At 39.9% G+C, this 27,917-nt stretch overlaps 1 protein-coding gene and 1 long non-coding RNA gene across 3 annotated transcripts in view; one reads left to right on the top strand and one right to left on the bottom strand.

The window, feature by feature from the left end:
* Positions 1-27,917, top strand: part of LOC116053532 (inactive dipeptidyl peptidase 10) — a 255,317-nt gene that overhangs the window by 223,348 nt on the left and 4,052 nt on the right. For both annotated transcript variants that reach the window (XM_031304612.2, XM_031304611.2), the window contains exons 11-23: positions 1,898-2,021; positions 4,511-4,549; positions 11,573-11,680; positions 14,547-14,638; positions 15,045-15,092; positions 15,990-16,111; positions 18,153-18,197; positions 20,842-20,940; positions 21,031-21,100; positions 22,084-22,278; positions 24,913-24,967; positions 25,222-25,321; positions 26,839-26,897. In XM_031304612.2, coding sequence (XP_031160472.1) covers positions 1,898-2,021; positions 4,511-4,549; positions 11,573-11,680; positions 14,547-14,638; positions 15,045-15,092; positions 15,990-16,111; positions 18,153-18,197; positions 20,842-20,940; positions 21,031-21,100; positions 22,084-22,278; positions 24,913-24,967; positions 25,222-25,321; positions 26,839-26,897 — 1,156 coding nt within the window. The remainder of the gene's footprint in view (positions 1-1,897; positions 2,022-4,510; positions 4,550-11,572; positions 11,681-14,546; positions 14,639-15,044; positions 15,093-15,989; positions 16,112-18,152; positions 18,198-20,841; positions 20,941-21,030; positions 21,101-22,083; positions 22,279-24,912; positions 24,968-25,221; positions 25,322-26,838; positions 26,898-27,917) is intronic.
* Positions 832-6,027, bottom strand: LOC118495560. Its single transcript, XR_004898014.1, has 3 exons — positions 6,018-6,027; positions 1,081-1,085; positions 832-1,047 (listed from the first exon to the last, which is right to left on the bottom strand). It is a non-coding gene; the product is annotated as an uncharacterized LOC118495560 (long non-coding RNA).

The following is a 27,917-nucleotide window of genomic DNA, read 5'->3' as shown; positions in this document are numbered from 1 at the left end:
CCATGACCGTAATGTGTAGAAGTAAAGTAATTTAGTAGAGTTGTAAGGAACTGGAAGCTGGGACATTAACCTGCATCCTTGGTTCAATTACCAACTGACTTTCATCTTCAGTGATTTTAATTACTACTAAGCTGCTCATTAACACCTGTTACACCTCTGACGACCCGCTGGCTGGCCCGGCCAACATTCAAAGGCTGTAGCAGGCTCTGTATAAAGCTAGTGAGGATAGCAGTATCATATGAAACTAGACGATCTAAGGAATCCATTTAGGGCTGGGCAATATATCAATATTATATTGATATTGTGATATGAGACTAGATACCGCCTTGGATTTTGGATATCATAATGTCATTATATGGTAAGTGTTTTCTTTTCCTGGTTTTAAAGGCTGCATTATAGTAAAGTAATATCATTTTCCGAAATGACAGACTGTTATAGCTGTTTTGTTATTTGCCTTTAACCACTTAGTCATTGGCAATGGCAATTTTATTTATACAGCACCTTTCATAACACAGACACCCAAAGTGCTTTACATCAAAAACACTTAACTCACTTAGTCCACATTACTGAATGTATCAAAAATGTCAGTGTGTAAATATTTTGAGAAAGCACCAATTGTCTACAATATCGCCGTAATATCAATATCAAGGTATTTGGTCAAAAAATTTCTCCAAATTGCCCACCTCTAAATCCATTGGTACCAACCATGAAGCATGTTGGGGAGGGGCCTAAATAACGCTTTAAAGTTAGGCCAGATTTTGGCGAGGGAAAAAAACCTGGCATGGACAATTTCAAAGTGGTGTTTTTACCTCTCACTTCAAGTTATCTGAATGAAAATTGACTCTATGGGTACCCAAAAGTGCCCTCTTCCCACATGTTATGGTAATTAGTGATTTCCAAATGAAGCTTCATGAAGCATTTTCTGTATTTTCTGAGCCCACTAGATGGCGCGCTCTGTTCAACAAAGAGTTGAAAGCACACTGAATTGCCATTCCTTGAGCCTTTTGCTTTAAACCAAGAGCACCATCATTGGGTCAACAAATACAACTAATGGTTCATGAAGCTTCATTTGGAAATCACTAATGCTAATTCCATGTGGTTTGAAACAAAAAAACTGCATTTTTTGCATGCAGTATGTGCTATTTTCACCTATACTAAAATGGTGTATTTGTATATTTCTGCATACTTGGGTCCCTAAACTCTTGGAATTGCATAATCTCTTGGAATTGCATAAATTGCGTATGCCTGGAAAGCTGAGACTCTTGTGGATTCAATACGGCGGCTTCTGAGCAGTTTCCCGAACAGAAGTGCTCGCCATCCACTTGCTGGAAAATGCACTTCTTGCAAAAATCTCCAAATGTCAAAGGTTTTGACACCAAATCACAGCCTGGGTTTTTCTATGGCGTTCCTCAAAGTCTGGTGTCTTGATGTGGTATTTTAGAAGGATTTTTGAAATGGTTATTAAATGGCAATTAAATGGTTAAATTTTGCATCAAATTGTAACAAATGGTATTAACCCAACTACTGTTGCAACAATTTATGAGACATAAGTGAGCACGGGAATGGGCATCATAATGCATTTAGTACTTATGCACTTTTACAAATTATTTTAATTATTTAATGATTAATTCAGTTTTATCTCTGATTTATGACTAGAAAAACTTGACACACAGTGCTGAGCTGCATCTCAAATTAATCCTCAGGTTGCCAGCTTTCAGATGATTTATACCACCTGTATGTGGCATATACAGTTCACCTGATCTGTGATCTTCTTTTTGTGCACATTTTACTTAAAGTTTGATTTTGTGACTTCTATAACAATCAATTATCCTTGACAGTATATGGATTATTATACACTTTGAAATAACTATTTGTGTAATTGTGATGTTTTTCATAGGGAACATTATGTGACCATGGTGAAGTGGATCAGTAAGACCAAGACGTCTGTCCGGTGGTTGAACCGGGCCCAGAACATCTCCATCCTGACTGTGTGTGACACCACCACTGGAGCCTGCGTCACGGTGTGTGTGTGTGTGTGTGTGTGTGTGTGTGTGTGTGTGTGTGTGTGTGTGTGTGTGTGTGTGTGCGCGCGTGTGTGTGTGTGTGTGCGTGTGTGCGTGAGTGTGTGAGAGAGAGACAGTCTGTGTCCTTGGGTAGAATAGGAAAATTTAAATGTGTTTTTGTGTACTTAAGTATTATCTAATCTGGGAATCTATTGTGGGTTCAATTCATAATTTAATTTCACATCATAATGCTCCAGATGTACTTCATGTAAGGCATGTCAAGTCTTAATAGAGTGCTCTTTGCAATGTTTATATTTGATAAAGCCTAGTAACAGTCTTTGGCTTATTATATCTGATTTTGATTTCCAAGGTTACGTTCCTTTATGGCACATACATTACTTTATCTATTTCACAAGCCTTCATGAGTCATTTTAAATCATGTTCCGCTTTATATCCACCTAGTGGTTGTTATGTGCTTTATTGTTGTGAGTTCAAGAAGACCGACGTAGTAATAGTGGCGTCTATTAGTCTTGTCAGACAGATAGTAGAGGTGCCTTTAGAAGTGTTTTTTTTTATGTATTTTGAGACACACATTAACCTTTTCAGCACTTTAGCATGATCTTGAGCTTTTAAACACAGTTAACTACATTTCTTACACTTTTGCTCTTGTGTTTTTATAAAGGCTCTAACATCACACCGCCAAAAATATTTCATTTAGCATTGAGACTGTCTCTTGTGTTTAAACATGCATGTGATTAATTAATTGGCATGCATGTAAGTAACCAACAGACAATAGTAAAATAAAAAGTAATGTCTCATGTTTCAGCTCATCAATCATAACGTATTTATCTCCTTTACCTGATAGCACATTAGCTGCTGTTAACATTAAAAAAGTATTACAAAGTATGTAAACCAAAGTTTGTGATTTTACCTCTAGAATGTAGGCTATATAAATAAATCCCACACACGACTGCTCTACCTAATTAAGGTTGCTGAGCTATGATTGGACAATCGAGTTTGAGGGCAGGGTTTAGTGAACGGTCAGTGGTGTACAGTCCTGAACACAGTGCCAGGGAGGAGTAAACAGCATATTACAGAGACAATAGAAACCGAATGTTATTATGACTGAGCAGCCAATGTGATCTCATCTGAAAAGCGTATAAATGACACGCCACTTTTCACGTTTTGTTTTGTGTGTCATGTAACACATTTTAAGCTTGTGTCATTTTACGCCCCATTCTCATTCACAACTCGTCCCATACGCTTTCAAGACCCCTTGACGTCACATTTTTACGCGCCAAACTAGTTAAACTTAACGCAGTTTTCCGAATTCAAACAAAACTTAAGCTTGTGAAGGTAATTAAGTTTAGGAAAAACATCACAGTTTGGGTTAAAGTAAGGACGTAATTTTGGATTAATTACATTGATAATGTTATCAACGTAATTAATCCAAATCAACAGTTAAGTTAACTCGTTTTACAGGGGACACGAAAACTGGTCTCCTAGGTCTAAGTCCTGTGTTTGTTGGACCCGTCCACCTCTGCTCGCATCTGCCTAAACACACTCCTCAGTGTTTATACCACGTCTCCTCAGTTCCAGAGTAGTCGTCTGAGCGTGATGGGTTCACAATTAAAAGCTTGCTTCGAATACATGGCGTAAAATGACACGCGGAAAGCAAAATAATCATTGTGATACCACACAAAATGACTTAACAAATTGGCGTGTTATTTACAAACCATATAAAGAGACCTGGCTGGACCAACACTGGCATGTTCCTGACTTGCTAGCTACTGTCGATCACCAACTAACCCGGCGATTAGTCCCAAGTCCCCAAATCTCTTGGATACGAGGACATGCAAATTAACTCCTCTGTGCCACTTTCTGAAAATCCCCTTAACTTTAGTATCCGTTAAACTAATCATTGTTAGAGGAAAACTTTGCTTAATTCGCAGCACATCTGCTGGAGTAAACTCTTTCCAGATTATCTCCGTATTTGAATGTGAATTTGCAGTGTTAACCCCACTGTTGAACTGTGGGACTCTCAGGCCGCTCTTTCAGTCCTGTGCTTCCTGATTTGGAGTGATTTGCACAAACAAACATGCCGCCGAGCCAAGAGGCAGCTTAGCTCAGGCCTGGTCTCAGAGCCTGGCCTCCTCTGCCAAAACTCTGGTTCCCGCTCATGCATATTGGTTTGAAACCATGGGGCTCAGACTGGGAATGGTGTTCCCCAGTGCCCTGTGTAAATAAACGACAAAATATGGGAAAAGTCTGGAAAAATGCTGCGCAGGTGTTATTCCAAAATAACTTTTACAAAACATTCTGCTGACATAAAAGAACATTTATTTTGTGAGAAAGAATGTGATTTCACTCATCTAAAATACTGCTCTACTGTTCCCTGTTTGAAGTATAACGCAGGAGCCAGAAAGAAAAGCTGTAAAGACGAGAGGATTTTGATGCTCTGGCTGAATTAACACCAGACTAACATTTTGCTCTGACATCTTTTTCAGAGACACGAAGAAAGCTCTGAGCTGTGGCTGTCCATGCAGGTAAAGTGCTCTCCGTTCCATGTGTCATGATACATACTCTAGCTCAACAGTGTGGTTCCGGAAGTAAAAATCCCATTCATTTTCTTCATAAGGGTTTTGATTATTAGCCGCAATCTCTTTACCATCCGAGGTAGACTGACCACGGGCTGTGAGATTGTGAAACGATGGTATCTGCTCCTGTAGAAGTCTATGTGAAGTCAACCTTGAGAAGTACTACACCACCCACAATCCTAACAGCGATGTCTCTGACTGGTGGAACTGGCTGTTTCCATGGAAATGTTCACCGAACCTGTGAACGGCTACACTCTTAAGAAATAAATCCGTAAAATAAAATAAAAATTACTGGCAGCTCATTACCCAGACTTTGTCCTGTAATAAAAAAAAAAAACAGTTTTTCTTAGTTAGTAAACTTCTGAAAAGAAATCCATTCTTTAATCTACCAAACCAACATCCAGAGCCGCCAAAAGTTGTTGGAGCACAGATCTTGCAAAATGTAAATAAACTTAAAGCTGTAGTGCGTAGTTTCTGCCGCCCCCATGAGGAATTCTAAGTAATGACAACAAAACTGTCGGCGCGTACACATGATACAAGCTTTCCGTGACCCCCCCTCCTCCACACAGTTGCTAGTAGCCAAGGAGGACACAGAGGATTAAAAAAAACATGATGGACTCTTTAGAAGAGGTCTTTATCTTCACTCGAGTTTCTGCGCGTGAAAGTCACCGGACGCCACAATCTTCTGAACATAGTCATACTGAGAAATACAGAGAGAGTTGTGTGGAGCTGATAGTCTTAATTAGCTTTGTAGCAACTCATTTGGCAACGGCTTGAATGTAACAGACGTTCATAAATATCAAAAAGTTACTCACTAAAGCTCTAAATACAACTGTGAATGACATTCTATGGACATTTCTGTTAAAATATACAGTAATACAACTGAGTGTAGTGAGCTGCTACCATTGAATTATTTCTGTACACAGTCTTGTACCTTCGCCTTTTTTCCGTTTTCAAAATGTTATTTTCCACAGAAACCAATGTTTTATGGCCACGATTAGGCAAGGTATACCGCGATTTGAAAGAGTCACTGTTTCAAAACCACGACAATTTTCTGTCACACCGTTCCTAAGGTATGAGCGTTTAGAAATCTCTCCCTGCCAGTGTGTTCAAAAATAAAATACATTGTGTTCAATGGTTCAAAAAGTAGTTTTTTACCCAGAAATTTTAAAATAATACATTTTAAAGCTGCAGTTGTAAAACTGTGATATTTTTGCTGAAGGTTATTGTACCGTCAGAATCTTATACCGTCCCCATGCTGAGTCACGATTCATCTCGGAGCTGGTTGGATTGGTTCCAGGCCTAAAACTCTTTTTAAAGGCATTTAATGAAACGTCAATGGAGACATTGAGTGGGGAAAATCACTTCCGGAACCAGAGCTGTCCAAAAAGTGGGCGGTCACTGTTGAGCTCTATACTTAATATTTTGAAAAGCATGTGCTCCAGTGCTGTAGTTTCACTTGATGTCAATCATCTCTATCTCAGTGTCTTTTAAATGATGCGACAAAATGACTACTTTATATATAAATTATATTCATCCCCGAAATCCCACACCTGATGACGCAAACACAGGCTCAGCAGCAGCAAGAAGGACTCCTCGGCCCCTTGAGTCTTTCTCTCCAGCAGATGAAACCCTGACCTGTGACTTCTTTATCACCTGTCGGATTTCGGAGCAAAGAATAGAGCCTTCCTTGGAGATATTGAAGTGCATTGGGTGTACATGACTGAACGCAGCTACCACTTGAATCAGTGTTTCCATTCAATGTATATACCTCATCCAGGAAATGTTCAAAAATCGCAGCACATATTGAGCTTTTTATAAAACTGTAAAAAAATATTTGAATACACTTTCTTTCCTGTCAAGTTGGACTTCTGGAAAGCACGACTGCACTGTAAAATGTACTTATTAAATCGTCAAGATCCTGCTTGTGTAGTAATGTCAACAGAGCCATGGACATTCACTAACCTGGCATATAATCAAAAGCCAGCAAGGTTAAAACCTGACACTGTACCACTAGTTCCATTTAGATATGGCTTTAGTCATTTATTTATTTCCAAAGCAGACAGTTCAGTTTACTCTCATTTAAAGAATATTTTATTTACTTGGGAAGCAGGAGAGGCAGAGGAGAGAACGTTTCTAGCAGGATTTGATCATATAGCCCTGCAGCCATACATGTTTGGCTGTAGCGCTGGCTAATTTAAGCACTTGACAATCTTGGCACGCAGAGCTGCTAGTCTTTGTTAAGGTGCTAATCTGCCAAATGCTCATTTACTGACTGTGAGGTTGTGTCAGTGCAGAGAGAGGGCCTTTGTGTGTGTGTGTGTGTGTGTGTGTGTGTGTGTGTGTGTGTCCAGTGTGAATTTCACAAATTTAAACTTGATGAACTAAATGCACACCACTCAGTTATGCATCTGCTCAATGCACAGCAGGAATATATGCAAACTTTGGCTTCACATATCTAATGAATTCAATGGAGGGCTGTCAATTGATTAAAAAAATTAATCTAATTAATTACATACTCTGTGATTAATTAATCGAAATTAATCGCATACATAATTAACGGTGCCTGAACCGATACTTTTTAAGAAAGTAAAAAAAAGAAAAGAAAAAAAAAGGGTACTAAACAACAGTTGGTGACATTAAAGAACGGCTTGTTTGTTGCTAAGGCCATATGGTCAAAATTAAATGATTTAATAATAATGTATAACAATAAGGGACCGTTCGGTATTTATGGAATGGACCACCGGAGGAAAATAGGGGAGGGTCATGTCTTTTTATATTTTGCCGAGGGGAGGGTCATCCAACATTTTTTAGTCTGGGTGGGGGGGTCACCTAACTTTTTTATTCATGAAAAGAGCAACATTTCAAAGTGGCTTGTTTGGTGCATATGTAATCATGTAGCTCTCAGTCTTGGCCCCCTAGCAGATGGTCTGACCCCATACGTGGAGTTTGCTGCGGGGCAGGAGGAGCACTGCCCCCTGGTGGCTCAAACGGGTAATTGCATTGTTTAAAAAATTAGTGGAATAATTACATCTGGCCTGACCAGATATTAAATAAATATCTTAAATAACACAAAACAACTAAATGGTGATATGTAATACATCTGATTTCATATACTGCTTTAGTAAAAAAATGATTACCTGGCTGACGATGGGAGCAGCAGGACGCAAAAAAACGAAAGTTACTGTTGCACTAGTCTGGACATCTTACCGTGCCAACCTTGCAATAAAGGTTTCCTAAATGCCATGTATATACATGTGATGTCAGCTTACTAATTGATTGCGGGTTTTGTGTAGATTTGGACTTTTATACGTTTATTCCACTTTGTTTAAACAGCGAAGTGGAGAGGCCTCGTGTGTGACGCTCATATCGGCCTTGCTGGATACACTGTATCATTTACCTTTTTGTGGATCTACTGATCGCTGTGGATTACTTTTTTTCCGTGTCATTGGATTACGGCAAAATGCGGATCTTTTTTCTCAATGTGTCTTAACGTTTTATGGTGTGACTGCGCTTGGTTTCTGCGTTTGGAGAGGCATCTCAACAGAATGTAGGTCCAACACTAATTGTTCACTGTTACATTTTAGTTGAATTTAAGCGTCTGTCTATTGCGTTCCAAAACAGTCGTGCTGCGATTGGATTTCATAAGGGCGAATTGTTAAATTGTTACAATGTAACTTAAAAACTTTAAAAATAAACATATGTGTTTTGGAATATAATGTTCAGCTTCGGCAGCTTTACCTATGTGCTAAAATATACAATGACGATAGTGACAAGTCCATAGCAACCAGTGTTGAATTGGTTATATCCCAGCGTCCTTTGCTGAATGGTCTCAATGTTTTATTGTTTTATTTCATATGAATACTAGTTTACTAGAGGAGTAACTTAGTATTTGAAGTAATGCAGTAATGCATGAAGTGTGCATTTAGTTTCCATGCTTATTGTGTTTCCACAACAATGTTAGTAAGTAAATCTACTGAAATGGCCACCACACCATAACAGAGGAGTGGGATGTGTAAGATGAGAATGCAGAGGTTAACTCCTGTATATCATGGCTGTAAAAATCAAATGGTATCTGTACTTTTTTGCTAAGTGCAAACTTGCACGTGAGGGGAGGGTCATTCCTTTTTTTCAAATCGTTTTGGAGGGTCATAGGAAAATTATTACTGACGAGGGGAGGGTCACATCTTTTTAGGTTAGAGGCCACAAAACTCCTCTGGTGGCCCCTTAATTAAATAATGAACAGTCCCTAAGAATAACTTATTTCACTAGTAAATTGCTGTTGAATGACAAAAACAACCGCCAGATGGGAAAAGGACATTTACAATAACTTCAAATGCACTGCAAGGCTGTAGTTTACCAGTTTCATTGAACGTACCGTCTGTGTTGTTTCTCCAACGGCAGCTGTAGATTGTTACATATCGGTGTTGAATCCTCTACAGTAAAACACAGTCAAACTTTACACCGTTTAGTGTTAGCTGTCAGCATTTTAACCGTTTTTAATCCAGCTACTAGCTAGTGGTAGGCTAACGTTAGCTGCTGTCGAGTATAGTGTTAACTAGCTAGCGGTAGGCTAACGTTAGCTGCTGTTGAGTATAGTGTTAACTAGCTAGTGGTAGGCTAACGTTAGCTGCTGTCGAGTATAGTGTTAACTAGCGTCACGTGCAGCGGTGTTTGTGTTTCCGGTATCGTCTGTTTCAGAGCATCAGAGAGAAGAGCAGACATATCAGTGGCACCAGATTTCGGTAGCCAGGGTTGGCAGGAAGAAGATTTTTACAAGTAAATGTTCCAATCAATGATCCAGGCAGCACATTCTCGTCTCCCGCCTTCATTTTACAGTCCAATGGTCGCTAGAACGGCTCCGGGTCAAACGTCAATATGGAATGGATTAATCTGCGTTATTTTTTTTAACGCGTTATTTTTTCTCAGATTAATTAATCGAAATTAACGCGTTATTTTGACAGCCCTAATTCAATGTTATCTAAATTGTCCAGTACTTTGATTTTCTGTTGGTTAAGTTCAGTGGTGTTCGGATATGTTACCTTAGTAGCAAAGAAGCAATTCAACAAAGGGAAAAATACTCAATTGAAAGTCCTGTATGACAAAATTTTACTTTAAAAGCATGGAAATCTCATTAATGGAATGTACTTAAAAATACTCATGGTAACACTTTATATCAAGGTACACATATTCACCATTAACTAGTTGCTTATTGGTATGCACGTTAGTAGCATATTGGCTCCTTATTAGCAGACCCAAACAGAATCTGCAGATGTTTTTGTAGTTTTCAGCAGTGATACAGAATGCAAATCTATGGAATTGAGCGGACTGTTTTTCTGCTTAACATGCCTTTTTCTGCTTAACGTGTTAACATTCTGAGTTTTATTTAAAACAAATTTGGCCCTGCTTATTAGTCATTATAAAGCATGTATTAATGCTTTATTTAGCATGACCATATATCTACTAGGCCATTAACTAAGGGTTTTCCATCAATAACCTTGTAATTACTGCGGGTTGATAGTAAGTAAGGACGTTGTTTTTCATGTGTGTGGTGTCCACACTCTGTGACATGAAGGGAACAGGAACACAGATAGACAGGAAACAAATACACACCAAACACACGACAGTCATAACAAATGAAGAAATAAAGCAAAAACACATTCACACACACACCAGACTGTCACTGAGAGGAAGTCACGGCAGGCGGGGGGCGTGACAAGCCATGGTATAAGTGGCGACCTCCCCATCGTCCATTAATTCCTGATAGCCCTTACCTAATAACTGCCTTATAATGACCAATAAAGAGCAAATATACTATTAATATACATGCTTATGAGCAAGTAGTTAATGGTGAATATGTGTACCTGAATATAAAGTGTTACCATACTCATTATGTGGGCAGGTTTGCCGCTGTCATTGTTATATTTTATTTTTTATATCACTAGATTATCATTGTGTAACCAGCATTTCAGTCTTGTTTCTCCTCAAGGTGGAGCAAATTTAAGTGTTTTGTCATTTAATTTACAGCAGCAGTGTGTCATTTTATGCATATTATAGATTATCATCTTTATGCTCATCATAGATTGTCATCTTTATGCTCATTAATGATGATCAACATCTAAAAGAAGAAAGAAGCACTTTTTATTAATCCCTCGATGGGGAAATTTAATTTTGACACTCTGCTGTTGTTACATTATACACATACTGTAGACCTGAAGTACACATACATGCTCACACAGGAGCTGTAGGCACACATCACCTGAGAGGTGTCGGCCCTCAGAGCAATTGGGGCTTGGTGCGTTGCATAATGGGCAACTTTCCAGTCCACACTCCACACTTTGGTCCGTACAGAGACCTGAACCGCCCACCCTCCGGTCCATAAGCCAAGTTCACACAGACTGAGCCACTGCTGCCCCCAAAATAGTAACTACAGCTGTCGAATAAATGTGGTTTGGGTAAAAATTACCCAGTGTATGCCTCTGAAATGCAGGGGTGTAGAAGTAAAAAGTAACAGACAATTGAAATACTCAAGCAAAGTACATGTACCTCAGCATTGTGAAACATGGGAACAGCCTGCTCTCCTTTAGAGCCACAGAGGACAGTATACATGTTCTACTCCCTATAACTTGTAAATTGATGTTTGTGTGTCAAATCAGTGCAGTACAGCACATGCATTAATGTACCTTGTTACGTTAGAGTTTCAGGAAGTTGTAAATGGTGCACCTTTCTCTCTGCTGGTCATGCTAACCACTAATCACTCATCATTTCAGTCAATTTATTCATGCTGTTGATGTCAAGCATAAACATATTGCAAGCCTCTAAAAACGGGCTCAGTAGAAATCAGACATGGTTGGAAAATCTGTCTCCTGTCTATTGTTTACACCCTACCTTTAATAGGAATGTCTTCGTTGATTCATTCTGATGTAGCTAGGTGATAGTTGCTTCCAGTTCATCCATCTTTGCTTTCTGCAGAACCAAGAACCGGTGTTCTCCAAAGATGGCAGCAGATTCTTCCTGACTGTCCCGGTCAAACAAGGAGGACGTGGAGAGTTTCATCACATCGCAATGTTCACCACACAGGTGAAGGTCCAGTTTATACTCCCTTCCCATTAAGTTGATGCAGCCACAGTTTTCACACTCAAAGGATTCTAACAGGATGGATGTTGTGTGCTGCCAGAGCTTTACTAGAGCTGTCATGTGCAGCTGGGTGCATACTCTCAAATAGTTTAAAATTACTCATAGCAGCCCTTATTTGTCATGCTATTGTTGAACCAATTTTTAGATGTTGCCATAATTAAGAAACGTCTTGCACAAGTGATTTATGCCCAGTGTGGGCCCAATAAAAAGAGCCAGTTGTCATCAAAACAGATACTTGACAGTCCCCATCTGTATCTGCATGTTGGATTTAATGTTGGTAGAGATGAACAGTGATATTTAATGACAGGTTGCCATGGATAGTTTCTCTGCTGTTCTTAGCACAGAGGCTCCTCAGATTTTACTCCAATTATTGTAACACATTCCCAATATTAAAATGCATGCTTTAGTTTTTGGATGAATACATTACTTGGTGTGCCTGTGTAGGTCATTATGAATTTGTCAGACCTGATTTATTTTTCTACAATGTATGAGGCAAATACTAATGTGCCAACAGGTCTTCATATTTCAGTGATAACATCGTATTTGGATTGTTCAAAACGACCCTCATGGCTAACTGATAATTCATATGATTGTTATCTGACCTGTCACTTCTATGATTAAGGTTTGGGTTGGGTTAAAACGTAGTGTCCATGATGGGCGCGAGGAGACACTTTAGTTATTTAAAAGGAAATTAAAAGGAATAAAAGTGTTTAAAAGGAGATTAAAGGAGCCACGCAACAGGTAGTTCAGCTGGAGTTATTTTACTTTAAAAAAGCCCCCCACATCTACTCCAATAACTTCCCCGGACAAATGAAAAGTAAAACCCTGGTGTCACAGTATGACAATTAATTTTATACAAAGATAAATAACAATTAAATAATACAATGGTAATTTATTCACATTAAAATATTAAGATGGTGTGAACTGGGAACCCCAGTGCACAAATCACAGAAATGTTAATTTGAATGAATCCATTCAATAAAGATTTTACAATTCCCCACCATATGTAACCAGGAGAAGTGGCTCACTTAGAATAAGATTCGACACATGCCAGCAACAGTATATTAAATATAGTTTCCAAAAAACAACACAACAAGTATTTTACAGTATTTTATCTTGAGAAAGAATAATCAAGTGTTTTGCACACCCAACCATTCTCCCAGCCTCTTCCCTAAAGGTGTGTTCACACTGATTGCAAAGCATTTTTTACCTTGAGTGTTTGTCCAGTCTATGTTAATTTGCTCTAAACAGCCAATGTACTGTCTGGCACCATGGCAACTATTGCGTGTGTGTGTGTGTGTGTGTGTGTGTGTGTGTGTGTGTGTGTGTGTGTGTGTGTGTGTGTGTGTGTGTGTGTGTGTGGGTGTGTGTGTATGTGTGTGTGTGTGTGCGCCTGTGTGTGTTCAGTGGTTTACCTTTTGTTGCTGTACATCTATTAATTCAAACAGCCTCTAGGTAAGAATACATTTGAGCAAATATTTTCAATGCAATTTGCATCGCCAACACTGAGTCTGTGTCTTTTTGCAATCAGTTGCCTATTTCTATCAGCTCTGTATGCAGTCGCATCGTATCTCTAACTCGCTTCTTTTTCAGTCTGAACACACCTTTAGGGTTTTGGCAGATTTTACTATGGAACACTGCACGGGAAACATTTTTTCATATTATAACATAACTATGAATTCTAACGTTATTTTGGACCATCATTCACATATTTCTGAAATAACATCCAACTTTGTGTGTATGTGTGGGCAATACCGCGCCAAATTGTAGGCCATACTACCTGCATCGTTACGTGATGGACGTTCACTTTAGCTCTCGATATTGGACATTTCAAAAATGACCTAGGCTCATTGACTTCAATTTCAACAATAAACACATGAGCGGCCAAACTAGACTCAGCATTTCAAAGACATCACTGAAGTTTAAAGAAATTTGAAATGCGAGCTGGAGCTTCATCCTACCTGCTTGTCCCCAGGTGGTCTGTTGTGTCCGAAAACAAGCAGCAAAGCTTCTGTGCTGCGTTCAAGTACACTGAGGGAAAATAAAACTGCAAAAAATTGTAAAATGGCTATAAATGAATTTACCCAAAAAAACAAAACAATGACTTTATTTTTGAATCTGAAAGGGAACGCCGTTCCATCACAACATTTACTTCGCGTTCCAAGGCATTTTCCCCCATAGTAATGCTGAAATGTCATTATTCTCACACATGAATTCAAGAGGTTCCCATTCAGAAAGCATACACATAGGGCATCATTTAAACACGGCCACTGATGCTGCTGTGTTTCTGTAGCCTGGGAAAACCCTGACGAACTTCCAGCAAATTTGAGATTTGCTCTGCAAGTCCGTCTGGCCAAGAGCCCATTCAAGCCCATTTCCAATTTTTCCAAATCGAGGCACCAATCACAACCATTGAGGCGGGCTTTACACGATGAATATAGTGCAGCGACGGCGAGCAGCTTTTTGTTTACATTCAACATGACGGCAACCGAAGCGCAGCAACCCGTTGATGCCGCTGTCGCTGCTACGTCACCTGGATCGTTGGTCTGATTGGTTGAAGGACTATCCAATTGCGCCCAGAGGCATTTGAGCGGCATCCGTTGGTGACGCCCCTTTGGAAATGGGCTGTGAATGAACCTTCCCCAGACCCACTCTCAGTTACAACTCAGAAGGATCTGGTGTCAACCAGGCTAGTGTTTCTGGTATGGATGGTTTCAAACATACAGCACACAACCAGACCTGAGCATACAGAAGCAACATGATTAGACGTTGCAACACATGACCTATACGCTTCTTTTGTTTCCCTCAGTTCAGAGCAGATCAAAATGAAGTCCGACATCTCACCTCAGGGAACTGGGAGGTGACCAGGATCGTTGCCTATGATGAGAACACTGACAACCTGTAAGTCTACATACGTTTCTTAAGGCGCTTTCACACCTATAGGTCATGGGATGTTGCAACATTGTTGCATTTTTCATTTGGTTGGGTTTGCGTTCACAAACGTTCACACTGCGCTTTGTCAAACGCACCAAACACTATAAACATAGGTCATGCGGTCAAAACGGTTGCTTGTTTAGTGGACAGAATAGCGGAGTGAAACTCGCCGACACTTCAATAATGGACAGACACCAAATTTATAATGTCGAACACTAAATTGTATTCTTTTCTCTTCACTTCACTATGGATACCACCCTCATACTGTACACAAAAGACAGTTGCTGATGAGATGTTTGAATGCAGCTTAAAGAAAGAGATAATGAAGTCCAGTGTTTAATGTAGCATGTCTGTTTGCTCTTATTGTTTTCAGATATTTTCTCAGCACAGAGGGCTCGCCACGCAGACGCCAACTCTTCAGGTTGGTTTTGACCATGTGTTGGAAAAATGCCCAAACCTTTTGTGTTAGTAGGTCACATTTGACCCGTGATTTAACTCCGCCCATAATACTCAAAAACAATGATTATGATCCAATATTGTTTTTCACCTCATAGCTAACTTATTATGTATTCATATGCATATCGACACTGCGTTTTATGTTGTTTCTTTCATCTAATCATTGAAATTATCATTTAAATTCACTCATTATATTTCATCAGTATTTACGTTATGTCTGCTCTGTATTGCTTTTTAGTAACAACCATTGTATTAACAGTGAATATACACTGGTTTTATTTAATCTTTTAATTAGCTACAATTAATTTATCTTGCTAACTGTTACTGTCTGTGTCTCCAAAGTCTGATATATATCGGTAACACTTTACTTGAAGGTATCTACATAAGAGTGACATGACATGTCACTCTAATGTAGATACCTTCAAGTAAAGTAGTATATATATATATATATATATATATATATATATATATATATATATATAAATAGTGAAAACAGCAGCAAACAGCAAATCCTCATGTTAGAGAAGCCAGATCCAGGAAATGTTGGTGTAAAAAGTGACTTAAACAATGAATTTTCTGTCAATTAACTCTACACTGCTTTGCTACTTTGTCTACCTGAAAGGGATAAACTGTTTTATTCTTTCATATTATATACATTTTGATATCTTTTGGACAATGTTGATAATACAGTTCTTTGCCATAGAGCTGTAACCTGCATCAAGTTGTACTGTATGTACACAGGAATACATTTAGCTGGATACGTTCCATTTTTGGGATTGTTTGACCACAATAAGAAAAAAAAAGTAATTCCAGCATTTGCCTCCATCTTTTACTTAAAAAGTGTTGTACTTTCTCTCCGCAGTGTTAAAACTGTGGGTCTGTTCCCGCGCCGGTGTTTGACATGCGAGCTAAATAAAGCTCACTGTCTGTACTTTGATGCTGACATCAGCCCCACAAACCAGCACATTATCCTCCGCTGTAAAGGTAGGCCGTCACACTTCCTCATTTAAGGCTCTCCCTGTGTCTGCTTTTAAACTCCTGTTCAAGTTTGAGCTAGTCTAGATCCTTGACGTTCCACTTCCGGGATTGTTACGGTGCTGCAGGAAATTCTATTATTATTAGTATTTTCATTTTCCTTCCATTTTCTGGTGGATTCGGTGGATTTCTGAGGACTATGGTTAACTGCTCCTCAGATCTCTGCAGGGTAAATCCAGACAGCTAGCTAGACTATCTGTCCAATCTGAGTTTTCTCTATTATTACGATTTTGCAGCAGCTCTGTGCGGAGCTTAGCGCCTCCCATGATGATTCTGTTTGGTTTAAAGAAATGCCAATAAACCAGAGCATGTTTTCCTCCCTTCCCCGAATGCTATGTGGAGTAGCCAGACCCTCCTTCAGCGCGCTTTGGAGGAGGGTCTGGCAAAACTAGACTAAGTTAGAGCAGTATTTCTCAAAAAGTGGTCTAGGTAGATTTGGTAAAATATCATGTTTTAAATTTAAAATTCTAAACAGGGTTTCTCAAACTGTCTGCCAGCGACTCCAAGGCCTAATAGTGAGGAGCACGGATGTCTCATTTTCAATACTAAATAAACTCATACAGTATGTAAATTCAAACATTATTTGAATTGGCTGCTGTGTTGTCGGACAATTTATGTCTCTCCAATTTATGTCACAAATGATCAGCTGACATTTGAAGGAAATTTGGAGGAATAACGTTCACATTACTGTCCACTGACAAGATTGATCGATGGCTAAGACAGACCCAGTGGTAGTAGTGGTAAGGTGGTCAGCGGTCGTCTGCCAATCGGAAGGTTGGTGGTTCGATCCGTGGCCTTGCAGTCCCACGTCGAAGTCTCCTTGGGCGAGACACTGAACCCCGAATTGCTCCCAATGCCGCAGCCTCAGCCACAGTGAATGAAAGTGTGTGAAATTGGGAGCTATACTGTGTTTTATGTTCCTAATTTATATAGCCATTTTCTTTCTGAGATCATCTGGCAGATGCCAGGGTTTGTCTGTTGTAATCTGTCACCCTCCTCTATTCGCTTTTAAATTCATCGCTCATCAGTTCCAAACGAGAGCCATTAAATTAAACAATTGGCAGCTCTTTTGTGCATAATTACTTTTAGGTAGCGTTATTGGTCAGAGAGTAGCTTGTTTAATGGAGGGTAACTTTTAATGTTGTTTGTGGTTTCAATTTATGTGGAGCAGGTGAGAGTACTGCATGCTCAGAAGCATTTGCGCTCTGGCGTGGTGATTAATTGGACCATAACACTGTTCCCTTTCCCAAAAGCAATAAAAAAAATAATGGAGAAAGCGTGTTGTCTTTGGAGGGCCAAGTTCACATAAACCCGACAAAGTTTGTCCAGATACTGGTTTTCATCAGGAACAACACAAGCCTTTTAATTCCACTCATAAAATACTTGTGATTGGTTTGGTGTTGAAAGCCGGTACATGCACATATTGTAAGCATTTCTCTCTGTGACACAAGTGAGTGTAGAAGAATGCAAAGGCCAAAGCTAATGCAGTCTACCAGCAGTAAGTCCAGAGAGGAAATAAAGTCCAAGCAACGGTTTGTGTTTCAGTACGAGGACAGTAGAGCAGGAGCATTGTGGGTTTTGCGGTGTGTGTGAGTAATTCAGCCGCAGCCGAGCTGTTCAACAAACCTGCCATCCTACTGACCTCTCTGACTAATTATTTTTACAAAAGGATGTTAAAAGGAACTGACTTAATGTGACAGTCTATTATCGAGGCAATGTGAGTGACCTTTAACCCCTAATTGATACAGGTTAAGTGAGCGGAAAAATCGGGAAAACAAGACTGCTGCCTGCATTCAACTTTTGTGTAGCTGCTTTACAGGAGCAACTTTGTCACACAGAATAATTATATTTGCAATGTTTGAAGAAGTTTTTACTCGATCATTTTAAATCGTCCTTCACTATCTGCATAGCAAACATCATCCTGCCGTGAGAATTACAGAGTAACGTTAATGTTTAAATTACACTCACAAGCTTTTATTTTTCCTTTCAGGTCCTGGAGCCCCTACTGTGATCTTACACAGCCTCAATAATTCAAGTAAGGGATCCATTTAATCTTGTGGGAATGACGGGTATGTGATGACTATCGTATGCCAGGATCAGACTACACAATGTTTCTGTCTTTCACGACAGTCACTATGTCAGACTAGACAGACATAGTGCCATACATTCTTGGTCTGTCTTGGACGGAAGAGTGGCAACACTACAATTATGACTGCGACCAGCCCCCGACCGATTAACGCGTACTGTCGTCAAGATCAGGCGCAAGTTCATAGGTCGTTGGGGAGCTGTGGGACAAGCAGTTGTCAGCTACGGCTGGTGGGTGTGGTTTCCACGCTTCCCATTCATTGTCTATGTGAGCAGCCGTGCAATGCATTCTGGTAGCGTTGCAGGGACTTTGGAGAAGCGGGGCGTCGAGTCGCCCGCTCCTCATTTGCATAAAGTTGAATCCAGGCTACTTTATGCAAATGAGGAGCGGCCGGCTCGGCTCAACGCCTTTCAGTAACTCACGAAAATCTTTTAAACTGACCACTGTCGATCTGAACTGCATAGCCTATCTCTCTATTTTCAGAAACTCATTTCAGTGAACTATATACTAGCTATACTAACTATAAACTTATATAAAATAAGAGACCGCTTTCCAAACTCTCTCAGCACTCTCTCGTCCTGTTGGTGGAGGGCACTCTCTCCTCCTATTGGTCAATGTCAAGGAACACGTCGTAGAATATGTCACGCTAAGCGGAAAAAGACAAAACATACTGGCATGCTAGAATGTCTGCGACATGGTCGTGAAGAGTCCCAGACGTTCGTCGGTCCGGACCCTCATAATTGGGCAGGACTCTGAAAGTGTGTCTGCGATGTGTCTGTCACGTCAAAAATCGGGCTGAATTTGTGTAGTCTGATCCTGGCATTAAAGGGGACATACTGTATGATGCTCACTTCAGGTTCATGCTTCTATTTTGTGTTTCACTAGAACATGTTTTTATGCTTTAATGTTAAAAAAAATGCATTATTTTTTCATACTGTCTGCCTGAATATACCTGTATTCACCCTCTGTCTGAAAGGCTCCGTTTTAGCTCCTGTCTCTTTAAGCCCCCCTCCTAATACTTTTATTGTTTTTACTTTATAATGAAAAATCAATCTCACTTGTTATATGGGACCTTTAAAGGATAATGCCAGTTAATTTCAACGTGGTGTGTTTTCCGTAAATGTGTGGCTTATATATTGTGGATTTAAGGGTCATGCCAACTTTGCACTCGCCAATTCAACTGTAGAGATTTGAGGAAATGAGGGGGGGGGGGGCTTCTACAGCTTTCCATATAAACATGATTGTACTTGAATCATTTCAAACTCTTGTCTCTCAGTCTGGCTGGAAGTAAGCACAAAAAAGTCACCTAAAACGTGCATTATGGCTCTGGCTACTGCTTGTTAGCACAACAGGTCAAGCTGCTAAAATGACTTTAATAGAAGAGATGTTTTGGGGTAGGGTTAGGGATCTGCGGATTTCTTTAGGTTGTTGAATAAGGCTTTGAAACTAAAATAAACTAAAACTACTTGTCACCGTACTGCACACGGAACTTCAAATTTGTGTGTTTTGTTTTTGAGTATAAACGACTGTGATTGCATCGATGGGGTTGCTGAAGCCAAGATCTAAGTCTACATTAAAAACAATAGTCAAGGCAAAACGTGAATGGGGGTTGATGAGTTTTCCTTTTTGAAACTGGCATTATGTCTGAACCAACAGCATTTAGGGTTGATTCGGGTCAACAAATCTGGATTTGATCCTTCTTTTCACAATACACACATGCTTCTTCTTGTTATCCATACCTGTATGTCTATCAGTAGATTTTTTCCTCTAAAAATTTAACAGCTGTGCTGCAGAAAAGCAAGCAATTTGCCAAGAGTTATTTGGATAGGCCCTCCATCCACAGCTGGGAACTCAAGACCCGTGGCGGTTTCATAATGAGGCGTCTATTGATTTTGAGTTTTCCATTAGAAGTGCTGGATGAATTCCATTTCATTTAGCTGCTTCTCAGATGGCTTGAATGGAAAAATACCAGAGGGTCATTGTTTATTACATGTGGAGGGGCTCCTGTTTTTGCAGCCAAAACGAGCAAGCTGCTGTGTGTAAAATGCCTTTTAGAAGTGGAACCTTTTGACAGGATTTTTTTTTTGTGGTCATCCAAATTTAACAGTAGTACAAATGACCATCATTATGATGGCTTGAATTAGGGTCAGCAGCAAATGATTTAGTTTCCTTTCCCAAATCACAAACTATAGCCAGCTTTTATGATTTTTACAAATCCCCAAAAACAAGTAAAAAAAAAGTGATTTACTATAATCTTTGATTGCATATTTCATATTACCATCTCATCATATTGCAATTTAGTACTGCCTTTTTCACTTGCAGCAGTTAAACTCCAAAGAGATGGAATCCAGGAATGTATTCATCTCACCGAACCATTTAAATTGACCACAGAATGAAATGATGTCAGAAACGATCCACGAGACTCAGATCTCATCCGTCTTACCTACACCTTCCATCTTATCTCATTATATCACAGGCTCCGAAGACAAGGCCTCATGTTAATATGGGTCATTTGTATGCAGCGACACCTTGATTATTGGCAGCAATGTTTGGGCTCCATCATTCGTTAAACACATTTTCCTCATCTTTACAGATTACTACATCCTTGGGAACAACTCTTTGCTGAAGGCAGTCTTGAATTGGAAAAGGATCCAGATGACTGACTTTAGAACTGTTCAGATAGAACATTTTGGTGAGAATGATGTATTGGTTTCCATACTGTTACTGTGAATTACAGATAAATTGGTGATACCATTTATTTTCCTTTTTTTTCTTTTTACAGATTTACCGTTGAAGATCTCCTATCCACCAGACTTCTCTGAGTCCCGTCACTATGGACTGCTGTTGCTGATGTACGTACCATTTGCAATGATACAATATACCACAGAATATGTCAGAAATGCATACTGATCAATTCTATCGACAATCGACCAGAATTAGCTTTCAATTTAGACTATCAAATCAGAAGCAGGATTGGCGATTCCCTGAGTATTTTTCTCTCCACCCCCGCCTACTTGCCCATGTGATACAGTTCCAAACAATGGAACTGTATGTTTGTTAGCAGTTTAAAAAAATGTATGTCTTCAATAGGAAACTATGTACTTGGGGCTGAGTGAAAGTGGATTGGAAGTTGGAAATTATTGAAAGACGGATTGCTGGTTTTGGTCTCTAATGTGATTTGTTGACAGTAGAAAAGATAACAGCCTTATCCTTTCAAATTAAAGTAACTAAGCAATCATGAGTTACATTATTTAAAGCAAAGGCCAAATGAAGCTTCATGAAGTTTCATGAAACCTTCTTCTTTATAGATAGATAGATAGATAGATAGATAGATAGATAGATAGATAGATTTTTTATTGATCCCAAAAAATGGGAAATAACATTGTTGCAGCAGCAAAAATTTCAGACACACAGCACACGTACAGAGTAAACATTAAATAATAGGAAAAAATATACATGAGATAATAATAGAATAATACACTAGCAATATTTAGAAATATATACAATTTTCTGAGCCCACTCTATGTCTAAATTGTCATTGCTTGAGCCTTTTTCTTTAAACAAGAGCGCCATCTACTGAGTTTAGAAAACCCATAAAATGGTTCACAAAGCTTCATGAAGTTTGATTTGGGCATCACTAGTTGTTTTACAAAGACCAACCGTTAATCAAGCTATTGGAGAAGCTCTCCTAAAACAAATCTTCTAAAACAAAACAAAAAATTACAAATTCACAAAAGTCCTATTGATCGATTGCTTTCAGCTCCAGCAGTTTGATTTTGCCTGTGGTGAGGATTCTCTGAGGTTTCTTTATGTGTATGTTCTGTGCTGTGTTCAGTGACAGCGCCCCTGGTGGCCAGGCTGTGTCTGACCTCTTCTCTCTGAGCTGGGACTCTGTGCTGGTCAGCTCGGACAGCGTCATCGTGGCTCGTCTGGACGGCCGGGGCAGCGGCTTCCAGGGTCAGAGGGTCCTGCACGACGTTCACCAGAGACTGGGGACTGTTGATGTTCAGGATCAGATTGCAGCAGTAGAGTACGTCATCAAATTCGTTTTATTCTTTAAAGCGTCTGTTTTTTTTTCTCTACACATTTAACAAAATCCTCTTAAAAACGCATGCAAATCCCCTGAAGGAGAGCTTCATAATTGTTACATATATACAGATGAACTTTGAACCTCATGTTTTGGAGTGACTGTACAGCACAGCACCGGTTAGGATGAACAATGTGATCGGAAACAATGTGCATAATTGAAAACATGGTGGTTTTCTGTCTTATCATGTCGCAGCTGCTGCTTTTTTCTTAGCTGTTATCTCCAAACAGACTTTTGATTGAAATTTACACAGCTTTTTTCATTCCTTGGAGGTGCAAACAAGAGGACTAAAGCTGGCATTGCTTTTGTTTGCAGTCTCTTTTCATGCATCTTAATTGTCCGCACTTGTCAATGTGGTACTACATTCCCCTTGTTATGTGTTTCCTCTGCTGTGATGTCCCTCGTCTACCAGCTGCGAATGTTTCTCCGTGCTCCAGTTGGTTTTCTTTTCATTTCCAGCCAATTATCAGCAAATTTCCTATTATTTCATAGGTTATGGGTTGTTCATTTAATTTGTTAATTGCGACTCAATACATTAAAGACCTCACACACACTGGCCCTCATTTATCAAGCTAACGTAGAAACCAGCGCAGATATGAGCGCAGAAATCCTCTTACGACAGGCTTCACGTGTGATTCATGAAAAGTTCGTATCACACCAATCAGAGCGTAAGAATGGTCGTACATTGATAAATGCAGCGGCTGGAAACGATCGTAATATAAATATCACGCCCCAATATATTCTGGGTTTTGAGGCCTCGCCCCTACAATTTACGACATGGCGAGACGTAATCCGGCTAAGAAGAGGAACTTTTCAGAGGTGGAGATTGAAACCCTGATATCTCAGGTTCATTTGCACTTATGTTTGTAGATTTGTCAGCCTGAAAACTGGTATTAAAGGCTGTAGAAAGAATGGGGAATGGAAAGAGATCACTGATGAGGTCAACAGTGTTGCCGTGGTAAATCGGACTCCAGCTGAAGTTTATTTAATTTATACATCCTTGACATATGTATGCTATAGTCCTAATAGTAATATACAGGCTTATATTGCAATCTATTAGACCTATATGGTTTACAATATTTAAATAAACACACAGTAGCGGAGTGTATGCAGCGTCTTTTATTTTACTTTTACTGTTTTTTTCATGAGTCAGAACCAGGCAACAGCTGTCAGGGAGAGCGCGTGTCCTCCGCCCCGTGCTAGACCACCACCCCGACCCTGTCTCCTGACAGCAGAGGGGCTGGAAAAACAAGCCGAAATATGTCGGTCAATGGCAGAAATAAATCGTTCACTTGTGGCCATTAACGACACTTTAAAAGAGAAACGAAAACCTGAAGAATAAATAAAAATGTTGTGCATCGTCATGTTTCCTGTATTGAGTAGGCTGTCATTGGCAAACATAACACTAACTACCTTTTAAAAGCGAGGAATAATATCCTGTCTCCTTGGTATAGGCCCAGTTGGGGCTGTGCTGGACACTGCTCTCTGGGCATCGGGTCATCTGGCTCCAGAACCCCACAGGCTAAAACAATGTTGCAGAATTTTTCTGCCGTGTATAGTAGGATCCCCCCGCTGATGCAAGACCATGAGCCATCTGCCCTTAATCAATCCGATATAGCGCTCCATCGTGGCCCGTGCGCGTACGTGTGCACTGTTGTACCAGCGAATAGAGGTCTTTTAAAAGAGCCCGATCTGCCATTGCTAAGTGATCAACTGATGACTTCTCCTTCTCCTGTTAAACTTTTTATATGCTATACCGCAAGTCCACACTGACTCGAAAACTTGCGTACACAAGTTCAGACCAGACGTGAGATTTTATCGCAGCCTACGCTCACGTTCAAATTGATAAATCCCTTGCTTTGCGTAGGAATCGGCGTACGCCCGTCCTACGCCTGTTTTTGGTCGTACGCACGTTTCATAAATGAGGGCCATTAAATTTACTTTTTATGATTGCACAGTACAGTCATATACCAGCTTTGGCAGAATACTGTATTACTGAGATGTTTTCCCAGCATGAGCAATGGGGCAGGTGTAGATTAAACCTGATTCCTCACACACCATACATACTGTATGATTAATAACACTTTGCTGTAGGTAGGAGTGAGTCATTGGATAAATGTATTTTTAAGTTTTAGCAAAGAGCGTTTTTTACTCCGAAGTTGGCTCTTTAGAGCCCCAGTTCGCTTCTACTGTACTAACCTCAAGCTACAGCGGAGTGTCACAGAGCTTAGAGTCACCTTAATTCAAAAAACAAATCGGTCTCATCATAATACATTTGCTAATTACTTTGCATTAATTAGCAAACATTACTGATGTTGGGTATCAGTCTTTTTCAACCAGATGATTTGCACACACTAATTCTCCGTAATTCGATGTGATTGCTGAAAGACTTGCGACACAACTTCCCAAATTTAAGTACAAATATACAGAAAACACAGTGAATTAAAAATATTAACAAGTCATGAAATGAAATAAGATTGATCATGTCTACCCTATAACACTCTGCTATTTTGGAATCAGATAATATGAATGTGTTTGAATCCTTAGCTCATTTATGGTATGTGCTTTTATTTCCAGATTCATGATGAAATTTCCATATATTGATCGGACACGGATAGCAGTGTTTGGAAAGGTGAGCCAATGTTCCTGTCTATAATTAGATGTAAAATGAATTCATGCTCAATCAATTTTTGCCATAATCATATTACTTTACCAAAAATATAATTGCTGTCATGTTACATGTTTTTTTTTTTTTTTTTTTTTTTATTCCACTAAAGCAGGTCTCCTTTTTTTTGCAAGTATCAGGAGGTTGAATTTCCAGTGAATTTTACAACTTTAAAGATGTAATCATCAAAGTTACATGAATGTTTGTGTGTGTCTGCTCAGGGTTATGGAGCGTACATAACATTAATGATGCTCAAGTCTACTGACAGCCTCTTCAAATGTGCATGTGCGATGTCACCAGTGACAGACTGGAAACTCTATGGTGAGTACGGAATCCCTCCATCAATCCTGCATCCTGTTTGTGTTGAATTGACACTCCGATTTCTGTCTCCATATTTGCAATCTGGCGAGTCAAGTATCAGTAAAACATTCAAGTACAGAAATTAACGGCATGTTTGCATGGGGAGTAAACTAAAGATTTTCTGTCCGTAAAAAATCGGTTCACCCCTGCCATAACCGTGAGGTAAATCTAGTGTTAAAATAATAGACAAAGCTTCCGGGTCTGAAAAGTGAAGCAAATGCTGAAGTGCGTTAAAGCTGCATTCTATCTAATTTCCAGTAGGGGGCGACTCCAGTGGCTCCAAAAAGAAGACTTTCTATAGAAGTCTATGAGAAAATGACCCTACTTCTGCCTTGATTTACTACCTCAGTAAACATTTTTATGGTTTCAATCGCTAGTTTCAAGTCTTCTTCAACACAGCATAATGTTCATTTTGTAAATTATGGTCCCATTTATTTTAAAATAGACGATAAAGCAGGGGATGCTTTAGGGGCGTGGCTACACGCCGACCTGTCAATCAAGACAGTGGTTTAGCAATGTTAACCATGGGACTGTGTGTTTTCACTTGATCACAGTTAAGATTTTCTGTACTGGCGTATATGCAGATGAAAGGCGGCAGTACCCGGAAGACTGTGTTTAACTGCCAGTAAATCTCTGCTGCATGACTCGCTTTGGAAGGGTTGGAAAGCGTCAACTTTCCCTCTGTAGCGCTTAGCTTAGCGTTTGTGCTCTTGCCACCATAAATAACCACTGGCTTGGTCGCGTCATCCTCCCCAGCTCTGCCCTCTCGTCCAAAAATTGCCATGTCCGGTTTTAAAAAATCAAGATGGCGATGGCCGAAATGCCAAACTCGAGGCTTCCATACGCCACAAACCATGGGGTAACGTCACTGCTGCTATAGTCTCTATCGACAACGTTTCATCCCCGGGATTGGCCAGAAATTCCGCTGGATGTCCCTGATTTCGGCCGGATGTCTGTTTCCTTCCACTTTCTTTGTGTTGGCATTCTAAACTCTGGTGGATTTTTGAGGACTATGCTTAACTGCTCCTCAGATCACTGCAGGGTAAATCCAGACAGCTAGCTCCGGCGCTTAGCACCGCCCAAGACGATTGTGATTGGTCTAAAGAAATGCCAATAAACCAGAGCATGTTTAACTCCCATCCCGGAATGCTGTATGGACTAGCCAGACCCTCTTCCTACAGAGCGCTGTGGAAGAAGGTCTGGCAATGCGAGACTACTGCTGCTACCTCCGCTATTTTTACAGTCTACAGGTGAATCTCAGCTTTTAGCACCACATCTAAAGACCATATTAAAGAGTGTTCTATACTAGGCTTAAGATGACACAGAGGACACACACAAGGTGTTATTTTCTCCTCACTGGAAGCATTTTATTCGGGCTCAGGATGACAGGAACTCCACTTTGTTTAGGTAATAAGCAGCAGCTGATTCAATGTCTACCGGTGACACTGTTTACACTGTATCACTTCTCATTTGCACAGCATCAGCGTTCTCCGAGCGATACCTTGGCATGCCATTACGGGATGACAGCAGATATCAGGTACGTGTTTACTACCTCCCTCCACCCCCACACTTGTTACTTGTTGCGGCTTGCTGAAACATCAGTGACACACCTCCAGTTAAGCTCCCACAGTTACTGAATGCTGCTATCAAAGTCAGAGGCGGCGATACTTCACCTCATCCTGTGTTTTTTTCATGCTCCGTAGGATTTTGTCACTCATCTCTCTTTGTTTTTTTATAAGCTGCTGCAAGGGTTGCCTGGCTCTCTCAGGGCTTCTGCACAGACAAGATGTTTAGCTACAGTATCAGAGGTGTTTTCCACAGCGATAGGAAAGAGGCATTGGGGTAGAACAAAGTTCTAGTTTTTTGCAAGCACATCAATTTCACTGCTTTTAGTATACTGCAGCTTTGCATTTCCTGTCTGCAGACTTGGGCTTCATCAATACTACTACGTTTTGGTTTAAAAACTAATATCTTTTGCTACGCTCACAGCTCATGTCCACACTCCTCCAGCGCTGACGAGCCCCAAAAACAAAGACATTTTTAAACACTGCTGCCCCCGTTTTGGTTTAAAAAGTCTGGGGTTGCTATGTAGTCTGGACGGACACAAACGGAGACCTTTGGAAATGACGACGCAAGTCAGTCAGTCTTATCAGTTAGGTTGACTTACATACCTTTTCAGTAACAGTTCCACCTCGTCGTCAGTTCAAGCTAATATATCCCTGCTCTTACTTTTCACCGTTGTTCTTTTTCCAAAGTATTTTCTGTATTTTCAACTTATACATCTATGATTTTGACAACGTCTGACAATCTGCTTCCTGTTTACACCAGCATGCACATGCCCAGTGTATGCGAATGGTCATGTGATATACTGTCGTCAGACATGTTAAAAAACGCTTGTGTGGACGACGTAGCATGTAGCCTTGGTTTTACATCTTTTTCCTCACAATTTGCGGTAATATTCCAAGCATAGAAAATAGTGTCAGTGTGAGATTCTTTATCACTTGAAAATCTCATATTGGACAACTCTGACTGGTTGTGTATGCATGTAATCAGGATA

The sequence above is a fragment of the Sander lucioperca genome, chromosome 8 (genome assembly GCF_008315115.2).
Source record: "Sander lucioperca isolate FBNREF2018 chromosome 8, SLUC_FBN_1.2, whole genome shotgun sequence".
Taxonomy (NCBI): Eukaryota; Metazoa; Chordata; class Actinopteri; order Perciformes; family Percidae; genus Sander; species Sander lucioperca.
The sequence above is the reverse complement of the archived record's forward strand: the minus strand, read 5'-3'. Positions and strand labels throughout refer to the sequence as shown.